The following is a 27,578-nucleotide window of genomic DNA, read 5'->3' on the forward strand; positions in this document are numbered from 1 at the left end:
AAGGTTTTTAAGAGAATCCCAGAAAATTCTAAGTAGGCACTGTGCCTGTTCTGTCCCTTCGACATTTTCAAAACACAGCTTTCCTCTGGTTTTACACTTGACATTTCCCTGACATTTTCCCTGCAACCCCCTTGGCCCTTCCTTATTCCCAGTTCTTTTGCAAATTTACCATAAAATTAAAGACTTTACAGTGTATTTTGCTAGCTTTCTAGGGCAATATTCAAATCTTTTATCAAACCCTTGTCTGATATATGTCAGTCAATTCTGAAGTCCACATTGGGCAGATTAAATAACTATACCTGAGTATCTGACCTTCAGCTAATTCCACAGACTTAACATCGCACTGAGCTACACGAGAGGCAAGAAACCTCTCCAAACACTTTAAAGTATCCTCCCCACACTCTTCTAGCATAAAAGCAAGCTCTCAAGAACAAGAACTTGACAAGAACCACAAGTAAAACCAAGCATTCAATTTTTGGAAAATAACTGATGCTAATCAGTCTCACATTATTAAGTAGATTTCTGAAGCACCAATCATTTAAATCTCTTTGGAAACACATTGGCAGTACTGTAAAGTTGAAAAAATTGATTTATGTATTAAACTTATAAAGACAGATTGGCAGCATTTCTAATTATTTATGTAGTGTAATTTTTAGTTTATTTTACTCCTTAGCAGTGTTCCCTGTCAACTAATGTAGGGTGGCCATCCAGGAGAGATTTAAATGCTAACCAGCAGATTAACACAGCGCCCTGAGCTGGCAACAGAGGTTGCTATTGCTGCTACAGATCTGTACATGCCTTGGTGCAAACAACAAAATGTATTCCGCACATGGATGGAAAAAAGTAGAGGGAACATTGCTCCACAGTAATCCTTTTATATTACCTGGTGAAAACATACAGCTATGTCTACATTCGCGGCTTCTTGCGTGAGTAATATGCAAATGAGGCTAAGCGTGGAATATCGCCGAGCCTCATTTGCATACCTAATGAGCCACCATTTTTTTCAGAAGAGGCTTTTGCGCAAGAAGGAGCGTCTCCACTGCCCCTTCTTGTGCAAGAAAAACCCTCTTGCGCAATGCCGTTACACCTGTTACTTTTCAGGAAGAATGGCATTGCACAAGAGGGTTTTTCTTGCGCAAGAGGAGGCAGTGTATACACTCCTTGTACAAGAGCCTCTTCTGAAAAAATGGTGGCTCATTAGGTATGCAAATGAGGTTCGGCGATATTCCACGCTTAGCCTCATTTGCATATTACTTGCGCAAGAAGCCGCGAGTGTAGACATAGCCACAGACTTCGCTGCTCTTTCACCAGCATATGTCAAGAGAAGACATACTGGAAATTTATATACACAATTGTAAAACTGGGGATCAAAACCTGCCACACAAACATGTGATTTCCAATTATGTGTATAGTAGCTTCGGGGGCGGGGGGAGAGAGAGGAGGTGTTTGGGTGGAAGACTCAGTAAATTTGTGTTCCAGTGGCATGAAATAATGAAGCACAGATATAATATTGATCTGGAGGTTCCTGCTGTGGAACAGTTAGCCCACGGGGACTAGGCTTCTATCACAGTGTGTTCTTTTTCACTTCATGTACAACCTGCTTTCACGTAAAGCAAGGAAAATCCCATTTACACTTTCCAGCCAGAGCATGTTTGTTGAAAGGTAAATTAACTGTAGAGCTGTCAATCCCAATTTTTCCTAATCAGAACTGTAGTTTTTATAACTCTCCAGATGCCAATGTCTATACCTCTCATGGGCCAATGTATTTTGCAGTAATGTTTATAATTTGCACTGCGCTACTTTCACTCATAGTGCAGTAATGCATCAACCCTGGTTTACTATGTATTGTATTCATCTATTCTGAAAGGAAGGAAGGAAGGAAGGAAGGAAGGAAGGAAGGAAGGGTAACTGAAGATACCAAAAGGGACTAACCATGAGAACTTGTGCATTCCATTTCCAGCTCTTTCACCTGCTTACTAAGTGGCCTTGGAGAAGCCATTTAACCTCTTTGTGCCTCAGTTGATCTATTCATAAAAATAAGAATAAACCTCTTATGGAATGATAGGACACTCCATCTGCCTGTACAGTGTGTCCTTTGGATATTTTATTTTAAAAATAAACAGAATAAACTAAATGTCTTAGATTGGGTTGATTCATTTCTTAGCTCTGGTTTCTTCACTTTACACGATGAATTTCTACTAAATTGTGTACATTTGTCATGCACTAACCTCTACTGAAAAGTACTAATAATTATCCCAACAAGTAGAAATTTCATAGCATGAAACAAGCAAAATAACAGTCTTCTCAAAAACAGAGCAATTATCCCTGTGCCAAAACAAACTAGCAAGCTGACAAGTCCCTCGCACTGCCCACTGCTTGCGAGGCGATACAAACAACATTTTTGGGAAGTAACAATATGCCAAATACTCTTATCAAGTTATGGCATCTTGTTACAGCACAAAGAAAAATAGTAAATATAATTTTGTTTCATTTGACCCATTTTTTCCCTCAGACTATAAATCACCACCTACAGTAATTAACTACACATTGGCCTGAATGGTTTTGCAGCCATTCCAACCTACTAATTAAACATGCTCTCACAGCCTTGTAATAAAAATTCTGGAAAACCTTCGACTCAAGAGCTTGCTTTTCAGGAGAGGAGGGAAAGTCATCAAGAAAATTCATTCAGAACCATTTGAGCAACAACAAATGCTAACAAAATGCCTCAACACACAGCTCCTTCCAGCTCAGATTTTGCAAGCCTTTCCCTATCTGCTCAAAAACCAACTCTGTTGCAGGGAAACACCAACCGGGTCTTTTTGCCATTTTGTTTTCTGCCATCCTGCTCACCATTTCATAAAAGCCTTTATCACGAGAAAGTCAGCATTCCAATCAATATAGAGTCCAGCTTCTCTATAAAGGGTGGTTATTTTCAGGTTCAAGAAACAATCCTAATAAGGCAGGATAGATTCTACATGTGCTAGATTAATAACTTTTTTCTTTTGGTTAAAAACCAAGGTTTTTTAAACATGTTTCCCTGTTGCTGAGAAGGCTGGTTTCTACAGCATTTCAGGGTCCTTAAAAAAATGAAAGAAAACACATGCAATTGCCATTTATAATGAATCTCAATGATCCCGATTCAGTGCCAACCGGTGTTCTCTCTAAGCTGCGCAGAAGCACAGCTTGACAGGTGAGAATGAGCTAAGGCTCCCCTGCCGCAGGACAGTGAAAAGTAGGAAACAGACCAGCCAGGAGCAACAGAACAAAGAAATCACATTATAAAAACAAATCTTTTCTTCCATTATTTGATCTGAGGAAGTGGGTCTGGCCCACGAAAGCTCATCATCTAATAAACCATCTTGTTAGTCTTTAAAGTGCTACATTGTCCTGCATTTTGCTTCAGCTACCCCAGACTAACACGGCTACATCTCTACCACTAAAGAAATCACAGAAATTCTGCACTGATGTTTTTAAAAAGCTGGACTTTTTTTGCATCTTACACATTATCGGAATGTCAGTGTTACTCTGCCTCTTTAAAACACAGAACTGTAACCCAGGTTCCCTCCACCTCCAACACTGTTCCCATGCAAGTTATATCAAAGGAAGCACAGGCCTGTTCCTTTGTTTGTGAGCAAGAAAGAGGAGGAAACAGAAACTGACTTCTGCTCAATGACAAAATTAAACAGAAGCCAGCCTGCTGAAAGAACTAAATGTTCCCACACCACATTTTACCCATTGATTTGATATCCTTTAACGGAAGCGCTAAATAAGAACAGAAACACTTGATACATGCTCTCTACAACTCCCTGATACAACTGGAACCAACATAAAATAAATGGGTAAGCGATTAAATGAAGGCAAGACTACATACAACATTTCAGTAGTGCAATTTAGCACAACAGTGGCATGCGATGGTAATGTTAATGCTTGTCATCTTCATCTACAAAAATATTACATAAGAACAATACAAACTCACCAGAAAATACTGCAGACCTCATGTCTTTATAGGGAGGAAAAACGCACGTTTAAAAACATTAACATACTTCAACTGCTAGGCCCACATTTTAATGGAATTTAGATACAGCGCAGGGAGGCTAAGTAACACATGAGCCTCAGTCACATTTTTAAAGATGACATAGGCACTTGAGACCTCATTTTTGAAAATGAGTGCCAGGCTCCTAAATAACTTAGGCATTACAATGTTGAGCAAAGGAACACCTGAGTATCTTTAAAAACCTGGACTCTAGCCTCTAGTCTTTTTTACATCCTTGCATAATTCTGCACAGATCTCTCAGCAGATTAGGAGTTCATTGCTAGTGTGTTCAAACAATCAAGTACAATAAACAGGAAGCTTCTTTTTAAACAATTGAACATATATACTTCCTCTATTTCCCCTCCAGAAAGGGGAGTGGTTCTTGTCTAGATGGATAGCTGGCATAATTAAGAGTCCTCTTCCTGGCAGCCTTGTTACAATTAACAAAAACAATGAAATTGCCCCAAGTTCCTTATTCTTTGTTATTAAAACTTCTGTTCATACTTAACTGTGTCATTTCCTTTTCTACTCTCCATCCTATGCTACCCTAAAGCTAGCATCACTTCTCTCAATTGCCCATCAAGACCTAATTTCAACAATTATTCTTAGGATTCACTTCTACTAACTCTTTACTGATTTGTTCTCCTTGAGTCTTTAGTGTACGTGACAATGTAATATGACTCCAACTTTTTCAACAGATCTTCCTCAGTTGTGGATTCTCAGTTAGGAATAACTATAGTGGAAATGAAAACCAGCCTTTTGTACAGTTTCATCCTCTGACATGCATTAAGGGGCTAATACAAGCAAAGCGAGCAAAAGTGACGAGATGGCAGATAACGGTTAATATTGGTATGTGCAAAGTAATTCATATCGGGAAAAAATAATTCCAACTGTACAGACAAAACAATGGGGTCTAAATTAGCTGCTACCACTCAAGAAAGAAGAACTTGGGAGTCACTGAAAATATTGGCTCAATGTGCAGCACCAATCAATGAGGTAACACAAAATACAGTGCTAGGAACTCTTGAGAAAGGACAGATAAAACTGAAAAATATAATGCTACTATACAAATCCATGGTGTTCATCATTACTTAACCCAACCCAGACTGCAGGTAAAATTTTTGGGGACTTCTCCTCCCAGTGATTATTGCCTGTAATTAAGTCTTACAGATAGGGCTGGGCTCAGTCTTCTGAAGTTTACAGGATACATTCAAAAAGCCTGCGGTGATTTGAGTCAACTATGAGCTTGTTTGCTCTATTTGGAAAGTGCAAAGAGACATAGTTCCGCAAGTGTTTTTGTCAATACCGGCTATCAGAAGAGATAAACAGTGCCATAGCAGATAACAAGACTGCAAACAGAGACACAAGTACAACTTCACTGCCCGACTGCATCTCAATTCTCTCATTACTATTTAAAACTTCAGTCAATATTACAAACACTGGGGGGGGGGGGGGAGAGGATGATAAAGGGAAGGAGAAAAACATAATACCAAAAGAGATTCCTGTCTGTAGCCTGAGTCCTGCAAACACTTACACAGTAAGTGTAATTTTACTCACACAAGCAGCCCTATGGAAATCACAATGGGACCTCTCATACAAGATGAGTTAGGCATATGCCTAATGGTATGTCTATACTGTAGCTGGCAGTGAGGCTGGTCAAAAAGATTTGCACTAGCAGGCATTGTACTAAGAATAAGAATAGCTGTATGGACATTTGGTCTAGACACTCATGCTCAAACCTACCCTGCCCCAAGCAAACAAGCCATTTTTAGAGGAGTAGCATGAGCCTTGCCAGACAGTCTCTCTAAGCTCACTACCAGCTGCGGTGTACACATGCACCAAGACTGAAAGAATTAGGCTTGTTTAGTTTAGAAAAGAGAAGACTGAGAGGGGACATGATAGATGTTTTCAAGCATCTAAAAAAGGGCATTAACAAGGAGGGAGAAAAATTGGAGATACTGTAGTCAAGAGCAGGTTGAATAGATATCTGTCAGAGATGGTCTGGAATGGTGCTCGGTCCTGCGGTGAGGGCAGGGGACTGGACTCGATGGTCCCTTCCAGTTCTAGAATTCTATGGTTCAATATATTTACAGGACAGCACCTTTGCTAGCCTCCCCTCTATAGAGAGCTCACAAAGTCCTTGTGGTCGTTAACTAGTTTAAAATTTGAACTTTTCTTTTCCACTATTCTCTATAGCTGTAAAATTGACAAACCAAAATCCACCCCCACCCCCTCATGTTCCATGAGCTCAGAATCTTTAATCTTTTCACTGTCAGTGAAATGCATTCCACGCACAGCATTCCACTTGCATGGGTGATAACATGGCCCCAAGACTGCTAACAAAATGTCCGCAGTTAAGGCAGTTTTACCATGTTGCCATAAGGAGACGTGTAAAAAGGGCGGGGGTGGGGGAGTTTACACAAACATTCCAGAGGATGATGGATTATAGCTTCTTTAACTATTAGGATTTCAAGAACAACCTTAATGCCCCCCTCCTTGCACTGTTGTTGTACATTGGTAACCAATAACCATATAACTCTGCTTCACTACCAGGGATGTAAAATCCCCAAGGGGGGGAAGGAGGCTGGCATCCGGGTAAAACCAGCCGCTGCCTGTAGAGGGACCAGGCCTGTTGTGGACAGAGGCCAAAATGGCCCCTGTCCGTGGTGGGCAAAGAGCTGCTCCAGCCTCCACTGGTTAACCTTAATCAATGAGCCTCAACTGTTAAGGGTGAAACTTACAGTTAACCGTTCACATCCCTATTCACTACAGACTTATCTTTTCCTTGTGAGTAATGAGAATCTCTCTCACACATGGTACATTTCTCTATGACTAATTTTTAATCATCAACTATGCCCCTAACTATTTAGAAGTAGATGATTCAATGAATGAAATAAATAGGCAGCCAGTTTAAAACAAAACCAAGGAAAAGAGTTCTTCACACAAAGCACAGTCAACCTGTGGAGTTCAGCATGTTGTAGGATGGAAACTTCCTTCTTGGCTGTGACTGAAGATTTTAATCAGCACAACTAGCAACCTGTCAATGCTGCTATTATGAAGCTGCAAATATGAAAAACGTCCATAATACCATGATTTCCCTTTGTGGATCATCTAGAAGTGGTTCTACCCATGCAGAGCTACAGGGAAAGAGATGCAACTTATTTTTCCTCTTCTCAGAGAAGTTAGTTACCCTGAGGTTTTATTTTAAATGCTTTTAGTTATACATTATCTGTAAAGATGTTTGGTCTGTAATTATACTAAATATTAATAGGACTATTCCAGCCATCTTTGACAGCAACCAAACCCTGCAATAATAAAAAAAAAAGGAGAAATTCCCTTTTTAAAAAGTACCTTTCTAAATTAAGGACTTATAAAGCCAACATTCCCATCAAGTAGATTTTACCAACAGAAATAGTTATTCCATATCATTTGAAGTAGAGCCAGTTTCAGAGTCATGTACAGTCTTAATAAAGATCTTCAGTTATCAAACAAATATAGAGGACTCTGAAGGCTATCAAAATGCAAATTTTGACGGAAAACTTTGGGCCCTGACCAAAGCCCATTGAAAGCAATGGGGTGCTTTGGTCCTGAGCACAAGAATCTTCTCACAGTCATGACTTGAAAATTGAACATTCTCATTAAGTAGTGTTTGAGAAACGTCCTTGCCTTCGAGAAACCCAGCAACATTACTGGTTCATGACTGAGTGAAGTAGTTATCCTGCCAAAGCCAGCTGCTGCAAAGAAACTAGTCTTGCCTCTAGTTTTATTGAGGCACTTATCACCATAGAACAACAATTTTTCTTTCAAAAAGTGAAAAAGTAAATACTGACTATGGAAAGAACTAAAGAGTTGGCCAACTACCACTGACTGAAGAAGATACTAACTTCAGTGGTACTCATCTCCAATGTACCCACTGTAAAAAGAATAGATGACCAAACAAAACTTATAGGAAAAGGGAGAATTAAGCCACTGAAGTAAATAGAGCGATTTACTTTAAGAGGCACCCTCCTCCCCACCCAAAAAAGAGCTGCATTTGAATTTGGTAATCTATTCAACTCTTACTTTTCTGGCAGTGGTTGGTGGTCCAGCAGCGATAGTTGTACTCATTGTTAATGGAGGTCTTCTCACACAAGGGTTTCTCTTCCATAGTCCCTGGACACAAGTCCCCGCACTCCTTTGGAGGTTTATTCCCAACTATGTAGTTGTTGGACACTGCATCTAGGATCAGAGACCAGTCCACTGTGGAGAGGTAACACAAGTCAGAGTTTTTCTCGATGCGGATGGCCCCTCGGGTGATGTTCCTCAGATTGTACAGCCCAATTTCTTTGAGGTTAGTCATCTCAAAGATAACCAGAGCATAGTTGTAGAAGAGGTTCCTCCCGCGAATGACTGTGAGGTTGGGAAAGAGATCACTTAGGCTCTCTAAGCCAGCTACACGGAACAGCAGCAAGTAGTCGGTGATAACGGTGAGCTTTGGGAAGCGGAAGCTGCGGTAATCTTCTGCTTTGGAGATCAGCAGAATTTGTAGGAAACCCTCAATTACTGTGCAGTTCTCTAAGCGCTTCAGCTCATGGATATCATTGCGAATGTCGACATTTGGCCCACAAACTGAAAACACAAGGGAAAACAAAGAAATCCTTAATAACAAATTTTTCAACTTTAAAACAAAATTAAGGCAAATTAAATCGAAACAGCTCCAATTGAACATTTTCTCTGCCATAAAATTTTAACTCCACGATTAAGCTGTAATTTTAGAAGAATAAGCACATAATTTTGGGCCTACTATTGAATATGCCACTTTCATTTTATCTCATTTAACTGATAAATGTTAATACTACATGCAAAAGAAGAAGACTAGAACCACACATATTCCGCAGTAGGTACAAAACTGATGTCTTACAGCTGCTTCAAATGAGTCTGAATTTTACCATGAAATAAAAACTGGATGCATGCTGCTTCAATTAATTCAACAAAACAGATAATTGCTTTTAGATGTGATTTTTCACTGGTGATGGGCTGAGATTTTATTCACGTGATTGCGAATAAATTTAATAAGAGGACTCTACCCTCCCAAAAATTATGTAACTTTAACCCTTACATTACTAAGGGTATGTCTACGCTTGCACTTGATTGACAAAACTTTTGTTATTTACAGGTGCTTAAAAAAAAAACATGAATGACAAAAGTTTTGCTGCAGCAAGTTAAAGTGTAGACAGGAGCGCTTCTCCTGCCAACGCCGCAAAAACCTCACTCATAGGAGTTAGAAGTATTTTATCGGGCAAATAGCCTCCTGAAAAGATGAAAAGCTCCGTGAAGGCCCATCATTTGATCATTATTTGCAATCATATGCTGACTTTTAGCAACAAGACAGTATTGACATAGCCTTGCCATTAAAAGCTGTGCAATGTAGACATACCCTAACTTAAACCTGAGAATAAACTAAAGCACTGGAACACACAGCATATTTGGCTTCAACCCTCTAAATCCCCAAACCACTCACTCAACACCAAAAATCTACTCTACTTTCCCAGGTTCTCAAGCCAACTTGGCCCTTACACCAGAACGTAGGAACTTACAAAAGATCAGTAACATTACAAATATACAGAATGCTCCTCAGCACTTCCTGTTCTACAAGCATTAAGGAAAAGAAAGTGTTCTGACTTGTTTCTAATTCATGGAGTTCCTGTTTGCATGCACTCCAGTGAACCAAGTTTCACTAATTCTGGCACAAATCCAGAGTGGAGTTCCTGAAGCCCTAAGCAGCACAGGATAAACAACAGTCTTATTTACAAGAATATTTATTTGAATCATAATCAGGAATTTCCCTTGAAAACACTAGATTGAATCTAATGTATTCTCATGAAGTAGGCTGTCAATGGGACATGAAAATGAAATATATGGGGAAACATTAACTTGTCTGACTTTTCACATGTGGAGAGAGAAAAAAGCATACAAAAGAGAAAAAAAAAGATAAGCATAAAAGAAAAAAACCCTCTTATGCCAATGCCACAAAAGCTGCTCAAAACAGCCTGGAACACTTTTGAAAGATTCTATTAATAAAAACAATAATTAACTACATTAGCAAGTATGTATAAATATTAAACAAAGATGCATGGTCTTCTATAGGAAACACAAAGCCACCGAAAAACCACAAAGCACAAGGTTGAGAGCCCAAGCATTATTATTTTTGAAGTCGCTGATACTGATCTATGAGGTATTTGGTGGAACAAATGGGAAACAAAGAAATGCAGACAATACAAATAAGTCACTGGAAGCAAACGGAAGAGAAGGAAGTAAAATGGCAGTTTGTTTAAAGCAAACTCACCCACGGATCTAGTTTGAAAGAGAAGCTTTTAGACTTGTTTTATGCATATTAAACTTAATAATTACTTTACCACCAACTTTCTGAGTTTGGCTAAATAAAAACACGGGAGCCAGTAACTTAAATTCTAATGCCAGTGAAAACAGTCCAGAGCTTCACAAATTGCTTTAACAAAAGAAAGCTGCCCTGTTTTCCCATAATACCTAGTTAAGACTTCTACTGCAAGTTAAAGGATTTGAAACATGAATATGCTTAAACAATAGCAACTTTTAACATCCAACAAAGACTTAAAAGTAGCTAACATCCCAAGGAATCAGCTGGAGTTAACATACACATTACAGACCAAGAGGGGGGGAAATAAATTCTACTCTTTTGGGGAGTACAGGATGATAACAGGAAAGAATAGTCTGTTCAGAAAGTTGCTTTCTGGGCAAAATATCATTGACTATCACTTCTACTACTCAGACACAAGTAAATGGCAAACTGAAGGCTGTGATTATTTTAAGCAAATTACTACATTAGATACACACAGGCAAGAAAAGTTGTCCATAAGCAAGTTCAAAAAAGAATCTTGTGTACCAATGTCAGCCCCTTGGACTTTTGGAGAAGCAGCATGAGAAAGGCACCTTTATCTTAGTGTCTGATGAAAACAAAACTATGTCCCACCTACAGCTAGTGCCATGGCATTTATTAGCTGATTGAAGGAAAAGATTGAGGAGGATGGCACTGACCACCCTCAGAAGCCAGGCTACACACGCTGCAGAAACCCAATCCAAAAAACCTGAGACAAAAGCTGTAAAAGGCAGGGAGAAATCTGTCAGAGGAATTCTAGAACGTAAGCGTGCAAATGAATCAAGGTTTCTAGCACTGTATGTCATTCAAGATTTGGATGAGCAGACAGACTGGCACCTACAATTGCCAGCTTAGAAAGCTCTCCTCAGGCAAACCTTAAAAATCACATGAAATGCAACTGCATTAGAGCAACAGGGGGTGGGGGGGAGGAACTCCATGCCTTTGCTCCAATCTTAGGGTACGTCTAGACTACATGCCTCCATCGCCAGAGGCATGTAGATTAGGCTACCCGACATAGTAAAATGAAGTGGCGATTTAAATAATCGCCGCTTCATTTAAATTTACATGGCTGCCGCGCTGAGCCGACAAACAGCTGATTAGCTGTTTGTCGGCTCAGCGCGATAGTCTGGACGCGCGGGTGTCGACATCAAAGGTATTTGTCGACCACCCAGGTAAACCTCCTGGTATGATGTAAACCTCCTGGCGACAGAGGCATGTAGTCTAGATGTACCCTTAGAAACTGAAATTCCCCAGTTCAGGAGGAAAGGGAGGAAGAAAGAGTTGAGAGAAATTAACTGAATTGAGTAATCCTGATATTACTGGTTTTTAATCATACATCTAAATAGATTAGACTATCATGCTTACAGGTCACTCTTCTATAAAAGTCTCTCCACACACACAACCACCACCACACATCTTCAGCTCCATTTTTAATAGCCTCCTTTTTCCTTTCAGTCACTGCAGTCTCTGAGATCTGCTCTTTATCCATTATCTCCGCTTGGTGAAGACTCAGTCTGACAAGCATTTACAAGTGAACCCAAAAACCAGTCCTCTCCTCCTGAACTTGTGAGGGAAAACCACAACACAGTACAACAGATCAATACTATGGTCCTACAATGCTGTTTATCCCACTTCCTTTTAAAGACTACCAAAATAAAAAGACAGGATAGGTCTGACCCAAGAGAATCTGCTCTGACAAAATGGGAGTACTGTTATATTGCCAACACATTTTCTGGAAAAGGCAAAAGGGATAAGGACGTTAAAATGTGTTCTTCAGGCTAATTATCTAGCCAATGCAATTTCTATCAACCATACGATTAGTCAATAGGACTGCTCTGCAGAGCTGCAGCGGTGATAGCAGTCCTGGGTCATGCCGGTTCCGGGAGCCACCCATGCTGTGGCTGTGCATTTCAAATGTAGTAAATGTAGGCTTAAGCAGCTGCAGTGGGAACACGGGGGAGCGGGGGACTGCTTGAGTCCCCCCTCGCCCCCGGCTCCCTGCAGCACTTTTGCTTTTGAAATGTACAAGAGCCCCCGGAGCTCCTGTACATTTCAAAGGTTGGAGCGGCTGCAGTGGGAACCAGCACCAGCAGGACGACTTCAGTCCCCACTTGCGACATTCTCCTGCTATGCCCCTACATCCCCCAAAGACAATGCTGGGGGGGAGCCGGCTCCCACTGCCCCCCTTGCTGCTTCTCTCTGATGGAGGCAGCTAGAGGACAGGGGAAGAAGCAACTAGTCGAGTCACTATTCAACTGTCCAATACGTTCATCAGATAGCTGACTAGTCGCTTACATCCCTAATAACTGGTAGAAATGCAATGTTTTTCCAATTAAATCACTTTGTTTTTGTCGCCACCTGCTGGCAGAAAAATAAAGATGCCCTAACGGTTCCTATTAATGTATAGTACAGGTAAGGGAACAGAATTAATTTGTAGCGTGATTAAAATGTTAGAAATCTTGACTGCTCCAAGACCTTTTGGGAAAGAAATACAATGTGCACTTGGGCTGACATGCTGTAGGCCAACTTCAGAGCGGTGGCGTTTAAAAAAAAACAGCTGAGTTATAAGAGGAATGACAGCAACTTATCTAAACCTCTGAAACAGACACTCTTGTACGGATATTATGAGACCAGCTTAAAAAGTTATTGTTTTTAGTTTTTTTGTTCGTCCCTCCTTGAAAGTTACTTTAGATACTTAAAGCTTTTATAAATCAGTAAAGGATCAGGACTTTGACAAAAAAACAACTCATTTGCCCCAATTATGAAACACCATCTTCCTAATAAGGAAAATGGACCCCACTGAACTCCATCAATGTCAATATGGACATTAAATCTCATGATTAAACCAGTTAACAGATTGCAAGGAGGAGGGCAGGAGGCTGCTCCAACCCCACTGGGCTGCAGTGCACCCCCCCCCCCCCACACACACATATATACTCACAGCCAGGCTGGAGAGGTTTTCCCTACCCTCACCGCCCTTGCTGCAGGTAGGGGCTGTCCAGCCCTGGCCAGAGCAGTCCCTGTCTGCAACACACACAAACATGTCACAGGCAGGGGCTGCTCCAACCTGGCCTTGTCTGTGAGGCCCAGGGGCCTCACAGGCAGGGGCCATTCCCGTCATCCTACAGCTCCAGTAGCAGGTTTAAAACGAATAAAAAAAAGTTCTTCTTCACACAGCGTGTAGTCAACCTGTGGAACTCCTTGTCAGAGGAGGCTGTGAAGGCTAGGACTATAATAGAGTTTAAAGAGAAGCTAGATAATTTCATGGAGGTTAGGTCCATAAAAGGCTATTAGCCAGGGGATAAAATGGTGTCCTTGGCCTCTGTTTTTCAGAGGCTGGAGAGAGATGGCAGGAGACAAATCGCTTGATCATTGTCTTCGGTCCACCCTCTCTGGGGCACCTGGTGCTGGCCACTGTCGATAGACAGGATACTGGGCTAGAAGGACCTTTGGTCTGACCCAGTACGGCCGTTCTTATGTTATGTTCCAGCCTCTCCCCCCTGTTAACTGGAACCAGTCAAGAGGGATGCCTACTGGTTAACCTTTCACATCCCTATATGTTAGGCAACTGCTTACCTGTGAGTGTGCGGCTGACATTTTCTTGATTTAAGAACTGGGGTTTAGTTTACCTAATGAATTATGTTTTGTAGAACTAAATGTAGATGATGAAAGCCACAGAGCTCCAAATACAAAACAGGGAAACAACTTGTTTTCTATTACTCCTGACAAATTCTACTTTTCCTTGGTAAAAGGGGGAAAGTCTCCAAGTTCATGAGATGAATGAAGAGACCTCCATTTACTTCATAGAGTCTCTTAATAGAGTCACTGTTTTGCTTTGCTTTCTCCTTTCTTTTAGAAGTTCACATTGGCCATGAAAGCTAGTTACTCCATAATGCATCATCTTTTCCTCACTTTTGCTCACTGTCCTGAAAGGGATTGTATGAAAAACAAATTAATCTGAGATCAAAGCCTACTACAGTTTCAATCTGACTATGCTGTGTTTTCTCTGGACCGCATTTAGGGACTGTGTGTTTAGATGTACAATATAAACTGGTCTCTCAAATGGACAGAAACACACTACAACGTCCTTTATAAAATGTATATTCAGTGTATGGTTTCTTTATGCACTGACTAGTAGATATTTTTTAATTCTGAAGAAACATCTCTCTCTGTGCCCCATACAGTTAAAAATATTTCCTCAAATTCTCAATTACAGTTTGCCACAATGCATGCAGCTAACCCACTATCCTGCTGCAAAACAATTAATACTGCTCCATTAAATATATAACTACTCCTTTTAGTAAACTATTAATACACAGATCCTACAATTGACAGATAATTGCTTCTGTTATATACACCTTGTTATATATATTCTGTAATTTCTACTCAAGCTCATCTGATTTAGTGCATTGTACCCATGAAAGCTCAAGATCCTATGTATCTGTCAGGCTCTGAGAGCACGTCTACACAGCAGGGCTAAAGCCGAAATAAGCTACCCAACTTGAGCTATGTCAATTGTGTAGCTTAAGTCGAAACAGCTTATTTTGGCTTTTGGCGCTGTCTACATAGCAGGAAGTCGGGAGGTAGAGCGCTCTTCCTCAGACTTTGCTTATTCCTCAATGAGTGTTACAGAAGTCCAAGTAAGAAGACCTCCAGCTTGACATTACGTTGAAGTTAACTGTTTGTAGTGTAGACACGATCTACTTTATTTCAAAATAACATTAGTTATTCCGAAATAACACTGCTGTGTACACATACCCTAAGGTGCCACAGGACCCTTCCCAAATTACATTTCTGCCTCTTTCTGGGATAGGGATGTTAGCATGCAGTCATGTAAATGACTAACCAGTAAGCCTGGGCTATATCAGAGGCAGCTGTGTCAGAGGCAGCAAGGGTGGAGGAGAAGAGGTGGGAGCCAGTATACGCTGCAAGCAGGCTTTCAAGGTGGCTCCCTGTGCTACTGCTATCAGTGGCAAGAGGGAGCCAGTGCTCATGGTGAACCCCAGCTCTTGCCTGCCCCTGCCCCGCATGTCACATTGTAACTGCTCCTCCCCCACATGTCAACGTGTAACTGCTTGTAATTTCAAGTGATTACATGTTTACTTGAAAAAAAAAAAAAGGATAGTCAACAGCCCTCTTCTAGAATGATTCTCATTCCAGAAACAATCAAGTACTTTCTGTCTGCTTACTCACAGAAATGTAAAGCTTTCCAGTGTCTTAAAACATCTGCAAGGCAACAAACCTCAACACATTCCTAGCACCCATCCTTTCCTAATATTTATCATCTGGTTAAACATTTTTTTTTAAATTATAAACAGGTTTTTAATCTCCTGTTTATCTCTGAATTTCTAAATAGCATATATTGAGAAATACCTGCATTTTTAAAAAATATGTTTTAGCCAACATGCAGTCAATATTCCACAGTGGCTACTTTCTCAAGCAAGTTTTTGTCTTACTTTCAGATCTTTTCTTGCCTGGCATGAAACGAGACTTTTAAATCCTATTATAATCCCTCTTCAAATAACTGTTTGGCAGATGTGTATAAGTCAACAAACCAATTATGGTTTAATGGCTTTCCCTCTTGGTGGAGGGCATTAAGTGACACAAAACAAGACCAAAGCAACAGCATCCATGCAAAATGGCAGTCTCCACGGGACAAATCAGCACGAACTTTGCTGTTCAGTACTTCAGTCTTCATTACCACTACGCTTCTGGTAACTAATTTATTCATATTTAGACTGCATGGCCCACATTTCAAATACATTCTTAGTTTTTGTGTAAGAAATTGTTCCTCAAAGCAACCTGAAATAAGTTTGTTGCTGTCTGGCTTTTACTTACAAGTTTTGTATTTCTTCCAGTGACTCCATTTAGAAAGTGTTTAAAAAAAACACTGTTTTCAAACATACAATTCCTTTCATTGTAAATCCCATTTCTCGCTGGTTTTAGCTTCAATTTTATGAAATCAAAGACGAGGAGATATTAATGGTCACTCCACCTTTTAAGACAGTGGTGGGCAGCCTTCAGCCCATCACAGTTGTGTGTCACCCAGAAGACTTTTTTTTTTTATCATTTCCCATGGGCAGGGTTGCCAGAATCTTCTAGTTTCTGTCAGGAGGTTTTTTTTCCCCTACTGGTATTACTCAAGTGACAAATACCTAAAGCAAAGGCATGAGAAGTAAGGTGTATGTTAATTGCACACAACACTGACTGTAGGTAGGGGCTGTGTACCTCCTCTGCATCCAATCATAGCACTGCTACAGTTAAATCCACACACTCTGGAAATTCTAGGTACACAAGCGCAGTCAGCAAAATTAGCCTATCCCTACCCTATCTCCTATCAAAGAGAACCACCTTGGTTATGAGAATTCTGTGGCCCACTAAAACGGAGGAGGGCCACTCATGCATCCCACTCAATAGCCTAAGTTGCCCAATGGTGTCTTAAGATAGCGGTACGCAACCTGTGGGTCGGTATTTTCTTTTCTCAGCTCGGCGCCCGACACACACGAGGTGGGGGTGAGGGGAGTGGCAGGGGAGCAGACTGGCACTTTAAATTAAAGGGACCGCAACAAAATGTTCCTGACCATCCCCCCCCCCCCCCCCAAAAAAAAAGTTTTCCTGGCTCCGGGAGTTGCAAATGAAAAAAAAGTTGAGCACCACTGTCTTCAGAAGTAACCCTGTGCTTCCCCTGTCCCTCTGCTAAATGGGAAAAAAAAAGCTCTTTCAGGCTACAAAATCCCTCAGTGTAAAGTTCCTTTATGAAGCCGCAGACCTGCTTGTGCCCAAAAGGCTCCATGACAAACAGTCTCTCTCTAGCCACACTTAGTCCTGCCATGAGTGCAGGGACCTGGACTAGACCTCTTGAGGTCCCTTCTTGTTCTACAAATCTGTGATTTTAGTAGAGCTGAATCTGAGCACAGAGGCTCAACTTATGCCCAGTAATTTCTCTGGAAATCAACTTCCCATTTGTATTTCTCCTCTTTTGTGTACCAATGAGTCAATGCAGAGGGAGGCAAGATTAGGCCCAGGAATTCCCCCAGTTTCCTCCTTGAACTTCTCTTTCACCAAAGTCCTGCATTTAATCAGAGTTCCACACCTCTCGATGAGGACTTGAACAGCCTGATGAAGATGCCTCATTTTGGCCCAGTCTGCTCAGGAAGTCTCACCTGGGTACCTTAGCAATTTTAGAGGTATTTTGGGCAGGATGCAGGAAGTGCTGGACAGTGAGGGCAGAAAAATATCCATGCCTCAAAATTTATCTGCCTGGGAGTCAATATTGTCACCATTCCTTGAAGATGAGGAAGGGAAAAGTAGCTTGTGTTCCAGAAAGCTTGGATGCCTTGCAGGAGTAGGAAAGGCATGGGCCATCCAACTCCTCGCCCCCACTGAAACCTGGCATATGCTGATAGCGCACAGAATAAATCCTCCAGTTAGCTCCAGTGCTCCTCGGAAAGACGGAGAATGGGGGAAAGAAAACCAAATTCCATTTGTTCAATGTTAAGCAAGATAACCTACCTACCATACAACAGCCACCAAAACAAAGTCTCGCTGTGCCAGTCATGGACGTTCCTGAGCACGCTCCCCACAGATCAGGGATGTAAAATCCCATGTAAATGGTTAACCTGTGAAACTATGGTTTTAACTGATTGCCTGCCGCACTGCCGGGAGCTCGGGAGCAGCCTGTGGTATAGTGGGCCCAGCTAAGCTGGAGCAGTCCCCTGCCTGTGGCATGCCAGGGCCACCGCACCATGCAGTGGGATGCTCCTGCTCAGCAGCGCTGGAGGGACCCCCCCGCCATACATGGCTAGGCGCAGTGGGCCAGGTCAGGCCAGGAAGAGCCCACTGCACTGCACCACAGGGCTGCTCCAGACAACCAGGTGCCAGTTAACTGAATATCCCGGTAAGCCTGCCAGCAATGCAATGCTTATTGGTTAACCAGTTAAAGTTTTACATCCCTACCACAGACAGATGGAGACAGTCTTTCTACATAATTTTATTGTCACTCCCAGTCACTGTTCCCTGCGAGCTGGGCATTTGTGCTGCCGCTCAGGAAAGATTCAAATGTCACATAGTTGATTAGCAGAGCACCCACAGGTAGGCTTTAGTTTCTATTGACGGTGCACAGTCACATGCACCTTGGTGCACATAAAACATTATTCCGCATATGAATTGAAAAATATTAGGAGGAGGAACATTGCTACCAGTCAGCTAACAGTTGATGCTTCCGGATATAATGATGTTGCTCTCCTCCCAAGCTCCACTATTGAAAATTATTAGATCAGATCATCCTTCAAAAAGGTCAACACAGAGTCGTGTGACCATCTGGGAGATCAGCGCAACTTCTAAACAGCATTTTGTTTAGTTCTTTTCCTACGGAGCCACTTCCTTCTCATCACGTGTTTTCAGCTTAAATCCATGGGAGGGCTTTATTAAAGCATTTGGTCTGCGCAGAACATTTGCTCTCAGCAGTGCCTGTGCCTCAGATCTAGAGAATTCACAAAGTCAGTCATTTCCAAAACTCCCATCTCTCTTTTAGAGCAACCAAAGGAATGCTTACCATGTGAGACTGATTTGGAGCTGTTCTGCCATTATTTGTGAATACTGTATAACAGTCATGACATTTGGAATGTTGGCAAGAAGGAAAAGGAAGAGTCACAAAAGCCATCCCTAAGCAAACACTAACGAGCTGTTCAGAGACAACGTCAGAAATATCGGCATACATGATTTTGCCTCAGAGTCCAGCCGAACTACACAACTGTTTTGCAGCAACCACAAAACACATAATGAAAGAACTCTGACCGGATTAAAAGGGACACATTCCAGAGAAGCTGATGCAGGGGGCCGGATGGAGGGTACATTTTACCCAGGGCCTCCTACAGTAACATTGCTATAACATTGCTATGACAGTAACATCACCATGGATTGTAGACATTTCTGACATCAACAAGAAGAGACTTTTCCACTTCTGTCCATAATCCATCTCTGAAAGAGGAGGTAGCTAGGTCAAAGGAAGAATTCTGTCAATCAACTGCATCTATATAAGGGGCAAAGTTGATCTAACCAAGGCACTCAAGGAACAAGTTTTTCCCTAAGCAACACAGCTAGGTCAACCTAATTTTTGAGACACGGGGCCCTGCTGGGGGCATCTGAAGAAACAACATAGGTTATAAGGCAGCTGTGCACTCATTGTGTAACACTTCTCACGAACTCCAAAAGAGAACAACTGTGAGTTCCTGAACATCATTGGACCTACGTGTAGTTGACAAAGGCCAGGGCGGTCTACAGTACTCTTGTATATGAGTAGGAGAACTGCAGAATTCATCAAGCAGAATTAAAGGCCCATGGCTCAACAACTCAAGGAATTCAAAGACTACATTAAGGGACAGAAGTCCAGTTCTCTCTGTAACCATCACACTTCTTAAAATAATCAAAAAACTACCTGCATGGTCATACCACCTACTGCAGATATCCGAAGTGTCAACTAAAGTAATCCTTTGTAAGGTGCATACTGTGGACATAAGAAACTAATTACAGAATTCATGGAAATTAGCCACTAGAGAGATTCCTTACAGGTCATCCCCTTGTAATATAGGATTCTTCCACACAGTTTAGTCTTGTATTTTGTCATGTTAAGAACAATACTGTCAGCTTCAAATATTTTTATTTTAATTTATCAAAGGGACATATATTGCCCCAATTATATGCCTCACAATTTTTACTTGGATGCGAGGTACAATGCTTTTTTGTTTTATTGGGTTTTTTTTTGGGGGGGGGGGGGGGGAAACGTTGTGGTTTTGTTTGTTTGCCATTGAGGAATAAGGCTTACAGACTAGGTAACTTGCCCAAGGTCACAAAGGAAGTCAGTGGCAGGACAGTCAATAGAATTTGGGCTCGGCTTGAGTCCCAGCAAGTGTGGACCATCTGTATTACTGGACTTAACTTCAGTTTAACACATTTTTTTCAGATTTACTACCCTAATCATTGGGGGGAAGGGAGAAGAAACAGCATACACTAGTCTGAAAAAAAAAATGAATCACTTCCCACTTTTGTTGAAGTTGGGTGTTGTATTTTGGATGTTATACTTAAACTTTACATTCTCAAGCAAACACAATACCACCATGTTTGGTTTAAATACTGCAGAGCAACTTTTAAATGTAAATGAAAGCACTCCTGTTTATATTTAGGGGCTTGTTTTTCACTTAAGTCAAAATCTGGAGACAAAGCTAAAACCAATGGTGACCTTTCAAATTACTTCAGAGATCAAAGGTTGCCTTTCTAGGAAATACTGTCTGACACATTTTTGTTTGGCTTATTTCACGCATTTTTAAAAATAACTAGCAGTCCTATGACACCTAAGAGAATAACCAAAATATATAGAATCATGAGTTTTCATGGGTAAAACCCACTTCATCAGATGAACTGGAGACTAATTTTTAGTACTACCTTATACAATCTTTCCTCAGCTCTGGTGGGAAAAGGAAATTTAACAAAAAGGATCATCCACAGAGTTGAAGTATACAAGATTCCCCTATGCTCTATGTACAGTAAACTTTCGATAATCTGGCACCTTTAGGACCCAGGGGGTGCCGGATTATAAAATATGCCGGACTATCGGAAGGGGGGGGCTATGAGGGGTCTGGGGTGGGGTGGGGGGATGCCACCCCAGACCCCTCATAGCCCCCCCTTCCGATAATCCGGCTCTGCCCCAGGAGTCCCGGATTCAGCCGCTGCTGGTCAGTTTCCGCAGCGGCTGAATCGGGACGCCTGCAGCAGAGCAGCTGGAGTGCTGTCTGGTTGGTCCAGTAGCACCGACCCTTGGCATGGCGAGACCAACCCGGCAGCATCCCAGCTGCTCTTGGGGACGCCTGGGACAGAGCAGCTGGGGCGCTGCAGGGTTGGTCCCCGCAGCACTGCACCTCAGTGCTGCGGGGACCAACCCAGCAGCACCCCAGCTGCTCTGTCCCAGGTGTACCCAAGTCAGCTGCTGCTGAAACTGACCAGCGGCTGATTCCAGGAAGCCCGGGGCAGAGCAGCTCTGCCTCAGGCTTCCTGGAGTCAGCCGCTGGTCAGTTTCAGCAGTGGCTGAATCGAGGACACCTGGGGTGCTGCCGGGTTGGTCCCGCAGCCCCGAGGGGCAGCGCTACGGGACCTACCCGGCAGCACCCCAGCTGCTCTGCCCCCGGCTTCCCTGATTCAGCCGCTGGTCAGTTTTAGCAGCGGCTGAATCGGGGAAGCTGGGGGCAGAGCAGCTCCAATGGTCCGGCTGCCCGGAGCACTTCCAGGTTCCTAATGGTGCCGGACCATCAGGAGTACCGGACCATCAGATGCCGGACCATCGGAGTTTTACTGTACTTACCGATGACTGACAGTCCGCCTACATCATCCGTTAGCCAAATTCTACATATTTTGTTTTAGCCTTACAACTCTTCTATATATTTCCTATACAAGGTCTACGCTGTTACTTAGGTGCATGCATAAAGTCTCCTCAAGAAGGACTATCACACTACTTTGACCCACGTCAAAACCTTTGCATACCCCTTTAAACCTACTTGACTATATTGCTATAACTCATTTTAAATGCAATTGAGTACTGCATCCACAATCAACCAAAGGTTTTTCTTGGCACTGTTGGTTTCTTTATACCTCAATTTCATACCTCTCCCTGTTCTTACGTCCCCCAATTTACGTGCAGACCTTTTTAAGGTTAACTAACACAGTCTGTCCTTTGGGGTTCATAACTTCGTGTAGGAAGGCACTACTGCACAATCCACATTTGAGTGGTGTAGCCTATGTCCTCACTGCAAAGTTGGTGGATTATCAGCCCGAGTGAAAGCAACATCCTGTCTTCAAGTCTGTACTGGTAGACGAGTCAGCTAACCAGGGTTTAAAGCTCTCAACTCGGGTGGGAAGATTGGACGTCAACAGGAGGAAGGGTCATAGGCATGACAAAGTCAGTGGGTAGGTTAACTCTACAATTAAGATCTACTCTGTTCTGTCTTACTTTTGAAGTTACAGACATGGTTAACTGAACCAGATGATTAAAAGGTGCAGAATCCAAACATAATAAAAACATTTTGTACAAGAAAATAAGTAAAAGCTTAACTCCTGGGGGAGGAAAGGAAGGTAAATCCCATTCTCTTTGCAGGAAATACGGAACAAGTTTAAGTCTTTGTGCTGTTCCTTAACCCACAGGATCATTTCCCTGACAGCAACAAAAAATAAAAAATGCCACTTTATGGAAAACAATACCCAAGTGAGTAGGTGGCATATTATGATCAGTAACTATGAGAGCAAAACATTTTTAACTGTGATAATGACGTTTAAGCTCAATCCTAGGAATTGCAGTCTAATGCCTGCTAAAGCAGAAGTGCAAGACTGGAAATTACAAGCTGTTTATAACAGAATTTGTGTTTCACGATCTGTGATGACAATAGAGCTCAACAGAAATTGTCTCTCTAGGGGACCTGTCTTCACCTTAAAGGTTGTGTACACAATTTGTCTACACATCCAAGTGACTCAGCAACTGGCTGACATTAACCTATCCTAGAGCATGTACAATTAAATAGCACAGGTAAGGCAGCCAACTCTCACAGGATGAAAATAATCAGCATGCGGTTGGACTCAACAGCCCACATTTATGGTCCCTGTAGTATGCCTTTAGCGGGCTACTACCTCCCACTGCCTCAGAGTCTAGATCTGCCAACAAATCCAGGCCATTTTGACTTCATCTGAAGGAAACTGCCAGCACAGGACCAACATACACAAACGCACTAGTCAGAAACAGAATTCAACAACAAGTTAATGGGAAATTATATTTAATCTCCCCAGTAATCTATAAATAGGGCCAAACCAAATTCAGCACCATGAAAAATGCATCACGTACTGTGAAATCTAGTCCCCCCCCTTATGAAATCTGGATGTGGGCGCTTTTAGCCTATATACAATTGGGGGGGGGGGGGAAGAGGCAACAACCAGCATCTCCCAAATTGGGATATGCAAGAGGGGGTCACAACATTATTTTAAGAGGTCACAGTACTGCCAACCTTATTTCTACTCTGCCTTTGGAACTGGGCAGCAGTAGAGCAGCAGCTGTTAGCTGGGCACCCAGCTTTGAAGGCAGTATCCCTCTAGCAGCAGCAGGAAGTAAGGGCAGCAAAGCCATACCGTGCCATCCTTCTTACTTCTGCACCATTCTAACTGCTGGCAGTGGCTCTGTCTTCAGAGCTGGGCTCCCATCCAGCAGCCACCACTCTCCAGCTGCCCAGCTCTGAAGGCAGCAGTGCTGCCAGCAGCACAGAAGAGCAGCAATAATGCACCCCACACACACACACACACAATAATTTGGTGGATCCCCCCTCCCCACACTCCTTTCTTGGGTCAAGACTAGGGATGTAATAAGATAACTGTTTCCACAGTTAATCGATAAGCCTGGTCTTATCGGTTACCATGAATGGTTAGACAAAGGCTTCTGCCCCACTCCTAGGAAGCCAGCTGCCACCCTGCATGGCTCAGAGCCTGCAGCATGGGGTGGGAGCCAGCATGCATTGGGAACTGATTTAAAAGCCAGCTTCTGGCAAACATCAGCTCCGAAGTAGCCAGCTGCCATCCCATGCTTCTGCCTCTGTATCCCGGGAAGCTAGGTGCTGCCCCACACTGTGTGCGCATATAATCATGTAACAGCTGAAAATTTCAGTGGTTACACAGTTACCCAATTACTTGCTTTTTAACATCCCTAGTAAGGACCCCTACCATTACAAACAGCAAGCAATTTCAGATTTAAGTAGCCGAAATCATGAAGTTTACAATTATGACCCTGAAACTGACCGAAATTGAGGGTAAATTTAGCAGGGCATTATCTATAAATAATCTAGGGTTCCCAAGTGATTTATTTTAATACCTAGGACTTAACCTCTTTACTAAAGAAACACAGGACTTACATCACCTAAGGAAACATATTGATTCTCCCTAGCCTTCTATGGCCACCTTTGGTTAAACTAAATGAAGGCTTTGTCTACATTCCAAGTTTAAAGCACTGCTGTAGCAGTGTGGTCACGGCACCCACACTAGGAGAGAGCTCTCCCAATGCTTTAGGTAAACTACCTCCAGGGCGCTGGAGGGGTAGCTAACAGCACTGGGAGCACAGCACCCAGAGCCTGTTCACACTGGCCCTTTGCAGCAAGTTACAGTGCTTACTCAAGGTGTATGTGGGGAGGGACACCCCATACTCCAGAATGAGAAAGTTACAACACAGTAAAGTGGCTGTGTAGACAAGCCCCTCGAGCTTCTATAAGCCTAAGTTCCACAAGGCAGGAGTTTTAAAAGAGCAAGGATAAGCAAAGCATCTGACTACAAAGGGAAGAAAGGTACTAATTTCAGATCAAGTTATTGTCACAAGATTGGAAAGTCCTTTTAACACCACCTGTAGACATATCAAAACACCTTTCTTCAAGTCCCATGAGCGGGTCATACTGGAGCCTGTTCTCCCAGGCAGGATGCAGCCTGTCTGATCCATTCAACGGAAAAGGTGTTTAATTTATTAAGCAGTGTCTGCATTAAGTGTTAAAGGGACTTTCCAAGCATATTTAACTTGATTGAGCTCATCAAATTGAAAGCAAAGTGAAACATGGACAAGGTGAAACATGTGGATGGGTACAAGAAGAGAGATAATGTGATGGATTATTTAGGCCAGAGGTAGTCAATAACTGCAGACCAGATCTAGACCCCCTGAATAATTCTGAATGGACCACAAAATCTTTTTATATAGTTATTATAATTATTGCTATATGAAAAACATTTCTCTGCGGTCTGGATCTTGGCTAGACCTTGATCAAGATATCTTGACCTTGCTAAGAAAAAATAACTGAGTAACATTGAATTATGCCTTGTCCACACAAGACAGTTACACCAAGCATTAAGGTACGGGATGAATCTAAACCAACAAAGTCACACCAATGTAACTGCCCATGAAATCACTTTTTTTTCAGCGTTAAAATGCATTTTTTGCGTGGGGAGGTGGGGAGAGAAACGTATGTCACTCTGGAAGGGGTTTAAATTAGTCCAAGAAAAGACACTCATAAAGAGACCATATGAGGAGTTACAGCTGCATAATTATTGCATTATAACAGGTAAATCTTTCCTAGCAAGCCCTTGCTGTCTAACCAGTTAAGATGAACTGAGCTTACAAAGGAGGCCTAACCCACACAGACCGAGCAGCATACTGCAAGTACTTCTGCACAAAGCACTCTTTTTTCCCTACATGAGGTAAAGCGGAAAGGCAAACACAAACATCCTGGAGTTTAATCAACTACAAAGAAAACCTGAGTTTTACTATCCGCAAGAGAGCTTTCAATCAGCAACCTAGGACTCTCAGTGCACATCTCTACAAATCATCTTAAATCAATTATTCCACTCCACGGCTTTTTCTCCCCTTAAGTTAGAATGTGTAGGGAAAACTGTTTGTTTGAAAACTAGGACATGTCCCTCATTGAAGCAGCAAAATGGTCTTCCCCAAGTTGCTTGAGTGTACTTGGTTTCTACATTTTAGCTTTTAACATGTTAAACTCCAGGGATTGTCTTCTACGCTGTTTATACCCTGCCTAACACAGCCTCCAACACCTTAGACAAGCCTTTAAACAGCAGCAGAACATACAATGAATAGGTGAACATTTGCATTTCTGATGAGTGAAATGATTAGCTTATTATTCAATAAAACATGCATGATCTCCATTGTTTGGCAGCTGGAAATCTGCTACTAAAAGCATATCAGAGTATTTTATTAGTCAAAAATCAATCTACTACACACATGAGAAGGAGAATGTGAAGGAACACTACACACACAGTCCCCTGTACACCCTGCGCTGATCTCTCTGAAGAGAATGAGATGCAAATTGCTGTCACAGGTGCCTGTGCAATAGATCCATAGGGGGAGATTTTGGGCTCCAGAAGTTAAGAGCAGTATAGTTGTGATATATACCATCAGCTTAAGAGAACACAGGAGGAGTCAGTCTACAGCCATTCAAATAGCACAATCAAGCTTCCCAGATTATCTGGAAGAGGCCCATCTTCTGGCATGCCTTCCTGATCTCTCAGCGCCTGATTTCATAACATTCACTAGGAAAATAGCGGAGCCATTCTAACCAGGCCTCCATTTGGATCATGGAGGACTACAGCTAAGAAAAGACTATTAGGAACCTATGCTTCCTTACCTGCACAGTTCCAGCTGCTCCCATAAATGGAGGCCCAGAACAACAGAAATGTATGGGAAGCATTTTAAAAAACAAGTAACTGCTAACACTACTGACGAGGGGAAAGAACTCAATTTACATCATGCAATAATTGTCCTAATTTTAGGCATTTAACTGAAGGAGGAGAAAAGAGATGTCAGTTTAACACAAACAGAATCAAACTTCTGTACACTGAACTAGAATTATCTGAGGCATAGAGACTTTCCAAAGAGAAATCATCTAGTGGCTTTCAAAGCCAATCATACTGTTGTCAAAGACTAAACTGGGAAGACAAGTTCTAAAAAGAGCTTAGATTTCTCTTGAAGAATAGGTAACCTAAAATTAACTACAATCCAGAGCCCCACCTAACAAACTGCTGCAGATGCAATTTTTGCCAAGCATCAAGAACATGCTTGACATTATAAAACATTCTGAAAACAAGTTCTGCCCCAAAAAGCTTACAAGAGAAGAGGCAGAAAGCAAAACGCTCTTAGGGAATCTCTGACAGCTTTGATCCTGGAATTTGGTGTTTTGTGATGATGGCAGTTTTTTCTCAGCTTTGTTGGTAGTTTTTTGGGTGTGTGTGGTTATTTTTTTGTTTTGTTTTTTAAACAACAGGAGGGAAACAACATTTTGACCAGCATGGTTTGTCATTTGGAGACTTGTGGAATTAAGTTTCCATGAAGGAGGGTATCCGATGCACTTGAAAATAAAGAGCACTCCAAATACAAGAGCCAGCATGAAAGGAGGCAAAAATGCAAGTCAATAGGACAAGTGTAAATGGACTGGCAAAGCACATATCCTGCAAAGTCAAGGTAGGGTTGAAATTTGTGAACGAAGTTGCAGACTGGGATGCATCAGTATAGAATCCTGAAAGTGAAAAGGAGTTCATTTATCAGATGGCCATCAAAAATCTGATTATGATTCCACT

At 42.0% G+C, this 27,578-nt stretch overlaps 1 protein-coding gene across 1 annotated transcript in view; it reads right to left on the reverse strand.

Moving 5' to 3' along the window:
* IGF1R (insulin like growth factor 1 receptor) overlaps positions 1-27,578 on the reverse strand; it is a 294,320-nt gene that overhangs the window by 246,347 nt on the left and 20,395 nt on the right. Inside the window, exon 2 of the mRNA XM_006129225.3 lies at positions 8,096-8,641. Coding sequence (XP_006129287.1) covers positions 8,096-8,641 — 546 coding nt within the window. The remainder of the gene's footprint in view (positions 1-8,095; positions 8,642-27,578) is intronic.

This window comes from Pelodiscus sinensis, chromosome 14 (assembly GCF_052426305.1).
Source record: "Pelodiscus sinensis isolate ZL-2025 chromosome 14, ASM5242630v1, whole genome shotgun sequence".
In the NCBI taxonomy this organism is placed as follows: Eukaryota; Metazoa; Chordata; order Testudines; family Trionychidae; genus Pelodiscus; species Pelodiscus sinensis.